Source organism: Glycine soja, chromosome 16, assembly GCF_004193775.1.
Source record: "Glycine soja cultivar W05 chromosome 16, ASM419377v2, whole genome shotgun sequence".
In the NCBI taxonomy this organism is placed as follows: domain Eukaryota; kingdom Viridiplantae; phylum Streptophyta; class Magnoliopsida; order Fabales; family Fabaceae; genus Glycine; species Glycine soja.
Genome location: NC_041017.1, coordinates 27,480,549 through 27,491,366, shown reverse-complemented (window position 1 = coordinate 27,491,366; position 10,818 = coordinate 27,480,549). Strand labels below are relative to the sequence as shown.

At 30.5% G+C, this 10,818-nt stretch overlaps 3 protein-coding genes across 3 annotated transcripts; all 3 read left to right on the top strand.

Moving 5' to 3' along the window:
• The first annotated feature begins 3,921 nt into the window (after positions 1-3,921).
• Positions 3,922-6,356, top strand: LOC114389254 (protein POLLENLESS 3-LIKE 2-like). Its single transcript, XM_028349887.1, has 4 exons — positions 3,922-4,223; positions 4,363-4,575; positions 4,883-5,038; positions 5,127-6,356. The coding sequence occupies exons 1-4, from the start codon at positions 4,053-4,055 to the stop codon at positions 6,087-6,089; spliced, it is 1,503 nt and encodes a 500-aa protein (XP_028205688.1). The 5' UTR covers positions 3,922-4,052; the 3' UTR covers positions 6,090-6,356.
• A 1,232-nt stretch (positions 6,357-7,588) lies between these two features.
• LOC114389917 (uncharacterized protein At2g29880-like) lies at positions 7,589-8,895 on the top strand. The gene is made up of 2 exons (XM_028350620.1): positions 7,589-8,151; positions 8,245-8,895. Exons 1-2 carry the CDS (start codon positions 7,795-7,797, stop codon positions 8,893-8,895), a joined length of 1,008 nt encoding a protein of 335 aa, XP_028206421.1. The 5' UTR covers positions 7,589-7,794.
• A 133-nt stretch (positions 8,896-9,028) lies between these two features.
• Positions 9,029-10,508, top strand: LOC114389916 (protein ALP1-like). Its single transcript, XM_028350619.1, has 2 exons — positions 9,029-9,764; positions 9,855-10,508. The coding sequence occupies exons 1-2, from the start codon at positions 9,207-9,209 to the stop codon at positions 10,506-10,508; spliced, it is 1,212 nt and encodes a 403-aa protein (XP_028206420.1). The 5' UTR covers positions 9,029-9,206.
• The last annotated feature ends 310 nt before the right edge of the window (positions 10,509-10,818 follow it).

Here is a 10,818-nt window from a genome sequence, read left to right as displayed (position 1 = left end):
ACATAATTGGCAAGAGCCTCGTCAACGTTATCCCTTTGTTCCTCAACCTCATCAACAACATTCATCAAGTCAATGAGAATTGGAATTGTCCCTGCCTCAACAAATGTCATTCTATGATCTGTTCCATCATAGCTCAGTTGAGCAAATGCCCCAGAAACATTAATAGAATGCAAGGCTAGGTTTAAAATTAGGAAGATTAGGAATTAATTAGGGATTATAGTGTTTTTTTATAATACATTAAATTAAAAATAAAAAATTAAATTTCTAAAAAGATGTTTAGACTTTAATTGTAAAAACAAAAAATTAAACTTAATCATGTGATGTGACAAAATAAGTCACGTGACATCGATTAAATAATATATAACATATATCGGTATAATTTATATTAAAGTCACACCAAAGTAAAGACCTTAATTTTATTTTACTAATAGTTCACTATTATTAGATAATTTCAATAATCTTATAACACAATTAATCACTTGAAAATCAAAAGTTAACTATGATTACATATTTTAATAAGGAATTAAGGAATTTGCTAACGTTAACTTATTTAATTTTTTTATGGAAATGTTAACAAATTATAACTACAATAAATCTTAAAATAAACATACATACTTGTGTACTTCTTCTAAAAATAAGTGGATATATATTAAAATTTTATTAATATACATCCACTTATTTTTTTAAAAGAAATATCTTGCAAAGCTATAACTACTGTTCTTATAATACACTCAGATGCAGGTTACTAATGTTTTTTTTTTCCTAAAAAAATAAGTGGGTTTGCATTAGTAGATCCCTTTTAATAATCTCACTTATGAGATAAAATTAACTAATTTTACATATACAGTTAACCACGCATGATGATCAATATTTTCATAAAACTATTAATCATTTGTAAGACAATGTTACGTAGTTAACCATGTATGATGATTAAGAATCTAATTACACTATTAATCACTTGTGAGATAAAATTAACAGAATTAAACATTTCATTAACCTCGTAACATTATTAACCATATATAAATAATTACATATAATCATCTTCGTTTATCCTTAATCACTTCTAAGATAAAGTTAGCCATATTTACATATACTATCCAATAACCTGTGCCATGCACGGGCATTAATTTACAAAAAACACACACACACACACACACACACACACACATATATATATATATATATATATATATATATATATTATTGTATTTTAATTATTTGTCTTAATTATTATAATTATTAAATCTATTTATCTTAATGAAGTATATTTAATAATTATGTTAATTACTTAAATTACATTAACAAAGAAATTTCAGAAAATTTAAATAAAAATCTAAAGCACATATAATATTGTTCTTTCCGTTTAATAGAGAGCAACGTCGTTAAGGTTACAATACTGACATTTTATTTACGTTTAACAACGGTTAATAATGATCACTTTTAAATTTTATTTATTAAATTATAAAAATTTATAATAAAAAAATATAATTTTAAGTTGTGATTATAAACGCTCACTACAATAATTTTTTACTTTTAAAAATAATAATTTAACATGGTGGTAATTTTTCAAAGTCACTAAAAAAATATTTTTAATATAGAAAACTATAGTATTTTAATAAAAATAAAATTTACTCATTTTAGTTAAATAAAATTATAAAAATAAATTTTATTATATTTTGAAATTATAATGAAAATAATATTTTTATAATTTAGATTGTAATAATTTAATAATCTAAAATGATATAATATTTATAATAAAATAAAAAAACAAAAAAAGGAATATTTATGAAAATTTAAATTGTAATTTTTATCATCATTTTATTTTTTTCAGTGTTATAAAAATATAATTTAAATTATATTAGAACATATTATTTTATAAAAAATTAGTATTATGTTATTAAATATTTAAAATTTTTCTTAATAATTTATTTTAAATAGTGATTATATAATGTGATATAATATTTTTTAAAAATTTAAATTATTATTGCAAATGACTAAATTATTGTAATTTTATTATATTTTTATTAATTGGAATATTTTAATAAAATGAAATTATAATTTTTTATTTAAATATTTTAATTTTAATTAAAAATAATAATATTTTTGAAATTATTTTATAAATTAAAATTATTAAATTATATATTTATAAAATAATTTTAATAATGGATGGTATGAACTGTCATTATGTTATGAATCGTCAATCAAAGCTGCTAGTATTCGTGATCTAACAGTGTTACTGTCAATTCAACTAATATGACAATATTACATTGATTTTGAAAGTTAAAGGATGCAATTGAATAAATTAAATTATAGATATAACATTTTTTATCAATAAAATATGAATCAGCATCATGGGCTAATATTGTGCAACCCATATCCGCGAATACCCAACCCATTTTAATTCCGACAGCTACTCTCCAACGAATAAATTTTCTCCATTTTAACGATCCTCCCACCCACCCTCTATTTCAAAACACATCCTTTTTCCATTCTTCTGCTTCCATTCTCTTGTATTTATATACACGGCTTCATTTTCTTTTTATTCATCTATGCATTGTTTTTGTTTTCAGTCCTTTATTTTGTTTCTTTTTTCTTTATATCTTTTTAAATAAATGTTTCTTTCACCTTTCAAAACACTTATAAAATATATTTTAAGGACAAAAAATAAAACAAACATAATTTACAAGTAATAAAAAATAATTTTGTCGATGACAAAAAGCAAAAAACAAATATTAAATTGTGAGAATTAAAAAAATATTTAAACTTTTTATTAAGACATAAGAAGTTCATGAACTGAAGCTCACATTCAAGATTATTTAACCCGCCAGTTAAATAAGTTGAACTAAAAGCCCACAATTAAAAGGACTCGAAGAATTAAGCCCATATATAATGTGGGTTATAGCTTATGTAGGTAACCTGTGGGTCCAAGCCCAAATGCCCAACTCTTGCAATAAGTGATGATTTGACTGTGGTTTAAGGTTGTCACCATGCATTAGTTCTATAATGGGAATTTGGAGAAACAAGAAAATAGGATGTCACTATCATACAGTCTCCAAACCGTCTAGATCACCTAAATGAGTTTTTAGGTTAAATCAAACCTTCAAAAAAGGGTTAAAGTCAAATTTGTGATTGTAAACCATGTCAACTTTAGGCTTACCAAAGTATCGTCTCTTTCTACTTTTAGATTATTATTTCAGATAAAAGTTTTTAGATAGGTCTATTTTATAATTAATAATTTATTTTATATTAAAACTAATAAAAATATAAATATTTTTCGTCCATATAAATTTGTTTATTTTTTTTGTCTGTCTTTGCAAATTATATATTTTTTTCTAGTCTTGTAATTATATCTTTTTTTATATCTAGTGTTCATAAGTTTTTTTTAATCTCAACATGATGTGACACTTTTTATTAATGTAGCATGTTTTTTGACATGACCCCACTAACATGATATTTTTTTGTCGATGACACTTGCATGTCAAAGACCGTCAGCGGCATCCATAATTTTTTATGCCAAGAACTAACGAGAAAATAAAATTCAGGACAATTTTTTTAAGAAAAAAAATTAAAAGGACTAGAATAAAAACGGGGGAAATTGGAATTAAAAATATTAATGCTTATTTTTTATATAAAAGGTATTTTTGGTACAATGGATACCCATATTAAAAAATAAAAGGAAAGAAAAAATGATTACATATGAACTAAAAATATATTTAACTATTTTTTAATATAAAAAAGTATTTTTTGTACAAAGGGTATTTATGGTAATGTAAATTTAAAAAAAAAGGAAAGGAAAGGAAGTGTAGTTAGTAAACGTGGGAGTAGAAATAACAAAAACTGAGTAACGGCTATGTCTCTACAACGGCTACTTTTTTTCCAAGGTTTAAAAAAGCACTCTCTCTGTCTTCTTGGAAACCCACATACTTTTTTTCCTTTCTTTCTTCTCTGCAACAAATCTCTCTCCTTCCAAACTAAGCTCTGGTTCAATCACTGTCATTCTTCTCCTGCAGAGCAATCTCAGATCTATTATTCATCATCTATCACAAAACACAATGTTGCAAGACATGTGGAATGCTCCTCCCGGTTTCAGACCCTCCAAGTCTGCACCTTCTTCTCCGGCGAAGCCTCTTGGGATGGTTCCCAGAACGCGTTCTGAGACCTTCCACGTGGCTCACAAGGTCCCCATCGGTGACACTCCTTATGTGAGAGCAAAAAACGTTCAGGTAAATTCATTTCTTCCTGGGTTTTTTTTTCTTTTCTTTTCCTTGTTTATTACAACAATCTACGAGGTTCTTGCCCTTTTGGGGCTTTTCAATGTTTCAAGTGTTGAGTGTTGTTCCTTCGTTGGTTTTGTGTGTTCAGTTGGTGGATAAGGACCCGGAGAGAGCGATTCCGCTGTTCTGGGCAGCCATTAATGCGGGAGATAGAGTGGACAGTGCTTTGAAAGATATGGCTATTGTTATGAAGCAGCAAAATCGGGCCGAAGAAGCCATTGAGGCCATTAAATCGCTTCGAAGTAGATGTTCAGATCAAGCCCAGGAATCTCTCGATAATATCCTCTTGGATCTCTACAAGGTAGGTCACTTTCACTTTCCAAATCTTGTTATTTTAATCGTGTCCAATGATGTCAAGTGATTTATGTAATCGACCTTATCTTAGTGGGGTAAGGCTTTTTTTTGTTATTGTTGTTATTGTTCATGTGATTTCACTAACTTATGTCACTAACTTGTTATCGAATGGGATGTGGCTTTTTTTGTTATTGTTGTTGTTGTATTAAAACTTAAAACTTATATTATATCACTAACTTATGTTGTTGTTGTTGAATAAAAACCTAGAACTTATATCACTAGCGATACTGAACAAAAAACACTTGTTTTAACAGAGGTGTGGGAGACTTGATGACCAAATTGCTCTATTGAAGCACAAGTTGTATTTGATTCAACAAGGTTTGGCTTTCAATGGCAAGAGAACAAAGACTGCCAGATCTCAAGGAAAAAAGTTTCAAGTCTCTGTGGAGCAAGAAGCCACTAGATTGCTGGTAAGGATAGCACATAAAAAAGTGAACTTTTTTTACTCACTTTCACCCTTTTGTATGAAACTTAATTGGGCTTGTTTGAAATGTGTAGGGAAACTTGGGATGGGCACTGATGCAGCAGAACAACTACATTGAAGCAGAAGAGGCCTATCGCCGCGCACTTTTGATAGCTCCAGACAACAACAAGATGTGCAATCTGGGCATTTGCTTGATGAAGCAAGGAAGAATTGGTGAGGCGAAGGAGACGCTGTACCGCGTAAAGCCTGCGGTGATGGATGGCCCTAGAGGCTCAGATTCTCACCTGAAAGCCTATGAAAGGGCACAGCAAATGCTGAAGGACCTCGAGTCTGAGATGATGAACAAGGGAGGAGTTGATAGGATTGAACAAAGCAGGCTCTTTGAGGCCTTTTTGGGTTCTTCATCAATTTGGCAACCACAGCCTTGCAAGGATCATCACCACACAACCTTGCCAGCAGCAGCAACAACAACAAATTCAGCCAAAATTCATGATGAGTTTGCTGATGAGAACATCAATTCCAACATAATTTCAACAAATCACACAGCACTTCCACCAACTAAGGGTAGCAACAACAACAAACAACTTGGTGCCATTTTGGGGAACTCACTCAATGTTGCAGCCCCTCCATTCTATGCATCATCAAAATCATCTATGTTGAGGGAACCAATTGAGAACCATCTCTCTGAGACACTTAAGAGAACAAGGTCTGGAAATGCTGCAGGGTCCATGAGAGTAGTGAGTGATGTGAGGGATGCCAACAACAACAACAACAACAACAAGAAGTTGCATGTGGAATTAGGTGTGCCAGTGCCGCAGAACAAAACAAGAAGGCTCTCATCAGAAGATGCTGAGAAGAACAAGTTAACAGACTTGTTGCCCGACGACGACGAATTCGAAGAGGCCATTCTTGCAGCAATTTTGGGACCCCCAAACGAATCAGATAAAGCTAATTATGACACAAGCAGCACCACCTCCAGGATGTTGAGGCTTAAGGTTTTTCAGGATATCACATTATCTTTGAGTCCAAGGGCCTGAAACCACCAATTTATTCTAATAAAGGGAATTATCGATAACATTAGTGCCTTAGGATGGAGATGAACTTGCTCTCCACTTGTTTAACCTCATTTTATGTAGAGGGAAAGAATTATGCTACTTACTGATAGGGAATAGCTGCATGACTATTACTATTGGCATGGCATTAGTCCCCACTTAATTGTCTTTATTTGTTTCATGCCTTGTAAGTTGTAAACGGGGCACATCATTGACTTAATAAATTGATTTGAGTTTTATGTCTTACTTGAATCAAATGTCTCATTCTGTGCCCTCTCATCCAACTAATAATAAGTAGAATTTTCTACTTTTGTATATAGGAATTAGGAATCACAATTTCATTTTGATTCTTGTATTTCACGATCTCTTGATGATCCTTGAGACTGAGAGTTTCTAGTTGAACAGAACAGCAGCTACTATTATTACAAAAATGTATTCTCCTTGAGACTGAGAGTTTCTAGTTGAACAGAACAGCAGCTACTATTATTACAAAAATGTATTGCTTATTTAGGTTATCTGAATTCTGGATCCCGAGTTGAAAAATTATGCTTGTGTTAAGCTTGCTTGCTCAGTGGTGTATTGGATTAAGATTTCAAAGGATTTTAAAAGACTTTTTTATGATTAAAAAGTCTTGTGGTATTCAATCAAGACTTTTATAAAATATAAACAAATCTTGTGGTATTCAATTAAGACAATAAAGATTTTTTTTTCAGGGCAACAAAATCTGTTGGTATTCAATTGAGATTTCTTACCACTTTTAAAATGTCTTTTGGTATTCAAAAGTAAATAGATTTTGATGGATTCTTTTGTGGAATGGATTTTGAGAGACTTTTTAGTTAGAAATACACATAAAATACTACTCCAACAATCTCACCCAAACCCTTGAGACTTTTCATAATCTTCCAAAGACTTTTTCTTCTCCTGCCAAACAAGACACAAACCACTATCAGGTTCATCATTCTCTTACAACTTTTCAATCAATTTTACCTATTTTTTTAATGGCAATCGATAGTCAATATTGTTCATACTATATGTATATTACGCAAATCAAAAGAAAAGGGTGCTGTATATTCTTCAAGATTTCATATTGCTTTTTTTTTAGTACTGTATATGCAAATCAAAATAAAAAACTCTTTTTTTTTTTTCTGTTTCTTCAACTTGTTTTTTTACAACGTCCATTATTATTATTATTATTTTCTTGTGTTATTATTAAAATGTTAATTATTAATGTGTTATTATTATTTTTTTGACAGCGTGTTATTATTATTATTATTGTGTTAATAATTTTTTAATTGTTATTGTGTTATTATTATTGTTATTTTGTTAATAGTTTTTTTTAAATGATTTTATGATATATGAGTATTATTTTTATGGAAAATGCTAACATGTGCCCTTAAGACACTTGTTAGTGTATTATGTATAGAAATTTTGTATTGAAAGTTGTGCAATTTACTTTTTTAAAAGTCAAAATTTGTTGTTTTTAAGACATAGTTACTATTGGAAGTATCCTTAACATGTGCCCTAAGTGCGCATGTTAGCATGACCCTTATTTTATTATTAGGTAGTTTTTTATTGGTTTTTCTATTGAATTGTATATTATTCGGGATATAGTCACTATACTTTTGACAATTAGGAAACAATAACTATTTTTGTCAAATAACTAGTTTCTTATATATATATTAGCGATCAAATGGGGGATTCACAAGAAAATAACAAAGGAAAGAGTAGAGACAAAGATAATTATGTATCTTGGACTATGGAGGATACCAATGAGTTGTTGCACCTCTTGGTGGATGCTATGAATAGGGGATTGCGTGATGCCAATGGGTCACTTAGCAAACAAAATGTAGAACGAATAATACTTCCTCAACTCAATGCAAAAACTAAATTCCCTAAAACTTATAGTCATTATTTGAGTCGGATGAAGTGGTTTCGAAACCAGTATAACATGATGTCAACCCTTATGCGCAACAACTCTGGCTTTGGATGGGACCCAATTGGAAAAACTTTCACTGCTCATGAGGATGTATGGAAAGATTACTTAAAGGTGAGCTAAGTTCATAATCTTTTAAATATATTAATAGTTATAAATTTAGTAAATTATAATATTTGTAGTATATTAACAATGATTTTTTTTTAGTCCCACCCAAGTCACAGCAAACTTCGAGGAAAAAGTATGGTTGATTATGAGTATTTGAAGATCGTTGTTGGGGGTGGAGTTTCTAGCGGGAATAATTCTATATCAGTCGATCCAGATGATACTGATGCAACAACTTTTGAGCCAAAAAATAGAACTGTTGGGATAGAAGAATTTTCATATGATCCTAATAGTGATACATTCATAACACCAAATAACTATGAACCAGCATATCAGCCTCCATCACCAAACCAACCAAGTCCACCATCCCACCCCCCTTTAGATTCAGAGGTTCCCATAGAAAAACAAAACTGTCACAAGCGAAGGAGATCCGAGTATGGAGGGAGTTCAAGCGCTGTTGGGATCAACAATCAAGGCAACGTTCTGGAAAATCTTTCTGTTGGCATTGGGACTATTGCTGTGAATTTTGAAAAAATATCCAACATGATGGAGAAAAGAGAAAAAGATAGAGATAGAGATAGAGAGCTCGATGGTATTATTTGGGATGTTATAAAAGAAATTCCAAATTTGGATGACATAACGCGTTTCAAGACAGCTGAATTGTTAAATACTAAAGCAAAAAAGGATTTTTTCTTGAAGATGTCACCGGAAGAACGCTCATCTTGGATAAACTTTAAGTTAGGGAATAATTAATATTTTGATCATCTATTATTAACATATTATTTTAAACATCGTGAGTTTGTTGAACTATATCTTTTGGGTCTCTATTTTGGTTGAAGTATTTGGTTTGTTTTTTGGTCGAACTATTATGATTGTATTTTGGTTGAAATATTTGGTTTGTTTTTTGGTCGAACTATTATGGTTGAAGTATTTAGGTTATATATTTTGTGAAATTGTTGTGGTTAAACTTTAGTTATATTTATTTTATATATGAATTTGTATTAACTTTGATATTAACTTTGATATTGACTTATAACCATGACCATGACATAAAGAACGAAGAAATGGATGGAGATATATATAATGAAGATACAAATGATGAAGATATAGATGACGAGGAAACAAATGAAGAATTTTATGAAGCCACATACACATATGTGATGGCAATTTATGCTTTAATAGATATATTAAATCAGTTTTTGAATATGATGCGTGGTGAACATATTGAACGTCCATTAACTCGACGACAAATTACTAGTCGGGGATATGACTATATACACAAAGCATTAAACGATGATCCTGCAATCTTTCGACAAGTATATAGGATGTATCCTGATGTATTTCGAAAGTTGTGCACGATTATAAGAGAAAAAACACCTTTGGAGGATACAAGATTTATTTGTGTTGAAGAAATGCTTGCATCATTCCTACAGATTGTCGGCCAGAACACTCGATATTGTGTAATCCGCAATACATTTGGCCGATCACAATTTGCTACAAGTGAAAATTTTCACAAGATTTTGAAAGCTCTGAACTCATTAGCACCTGATTTAATGGTTAGACCAGACTCAACTGTGCCTGCAAAAATAAGGGAAAGCACAAGGTTTTATCCTTATTTTAAGGTATGTGATCATTATCTAATTATAACAAAATTATAATTATAATTGTGATTATTATAATAATATTTATGATTATTGATACACACACTTTAGGATTGCATTGGAGCTATTGATGGTACACATATTCCCGCATCAGTAAAAGGACGAGATGTAAGCAGTTATCGTGATCGTCATGGAAATATATCACAAAATGTATTAGCTGCTTGTAACTTTGATTTGGAATTCATGTACGTTCTTAGCGGGTGGGAGGGTTCAGCACATGATTCCAAGGTGTTAAGTGATGCTTTGGCAAGGAAGAATGGACTTAAAGTGCCCCAAGGTAAGTATTATCTGGTGGATTGTGGATTTCCTAATCGACGCAAATTTTTAGCCCCATATCGAGGTGTACGATATCATCTACAAGATTTTGCAGGTCACGGTAATGACCCTGAAAATGAAAAGGAATTATTTAATCTTCGGCATGCATCCTTAAGGAATGTGATTGAGAGGATATTTGGTATTTTTAAATCGCGGTTCACAATTTTTAAGTCAGCACCTCCATTTCTATTTAAAACACAAGCAGAGCTTGTGTTGGCATGTGCAGCACTTCATAATTTTCTTCGCAAAGAATGTCGTTCTGATGAATTTCCAGTGGAACCTACTGACGAGTCTTCATCTTCATCTTCAGTGTTACCAAATTACGAAGACAATGATCATGAACCCATTGTTCAAACACAAGAGCAGAAACGAGAAGATGTTAATATATAGAGGACTAATATAGGTTTAGATATGTGGAGAAATGCTAATAATTAGGCGAACATGAAGTGAGAATCACTTTGTTATTATTTTTTTAGGCAATAATGACTTTGTTATTAAAAGGTTTAAAATTTCTATCGTTTTTATTTTCTTTATTCAAACATTATAATTTATTTATCATATTTTTCATTCACTTTTGTAACTTCCGTTATTTTTTTGTTTAAAATGTATTAATCTTTCAAAATCTTAAAAATCCATAAAGTACTTTGAAATCTTAAAAATCTGTGTTAGAAATTCATTAAAATCTTGGGTTAAGAATCCT

Coding starts and splice junctions, on each gene's coding strand:
- LOC114389254 (XM_028349887.1), top strand. CDS start 4,053: ATGTTGCAAGACATGTGGAATGCTCCTCCCGGTTTCAGACCCTCCAAG. Junction 4,224..4,362: donor TGAGAGCAAAAAACGTTCAG/GTAAATTCATTT, acceptor TTGTGTGTTCAG/TTGGTGGATAAGGACCCGGA. Junction 4,576..4,882: donor TCCTCTTGGATCTCTACAAG/GTAGGTCACTTT, acceptor TTGTTTTAACAG/AGGTGTGGGAGACTTGATGA.
- LOC114389916 (XM_028350619.1), top strand. CDS start 9,207: ATGGATGGAGATATATATAATGAAGATACAAATGATGAAGATATAGAT. Junction 9,765..9,854: donor GGTTTTATCCTTATTTTAAG/GTATGTGATCAT, acceptor CACACACTTTAG/GATTGCATTGGAGCTATTGA.
- LOC114389917 (XM_028350620.1), top strand. CDS start 7,795: ATGGGGGATTCACAAGAAAATAACAAAGGAAAGAGTAGAGACAAAGAT. Junction 8,152..8,244: donor TATGGAAAGATTACTTAAAG/GTGAGCTAAGTT, acceptor ATTTTTTTTTAG/TCCCACCCAAGTCACAGCAA.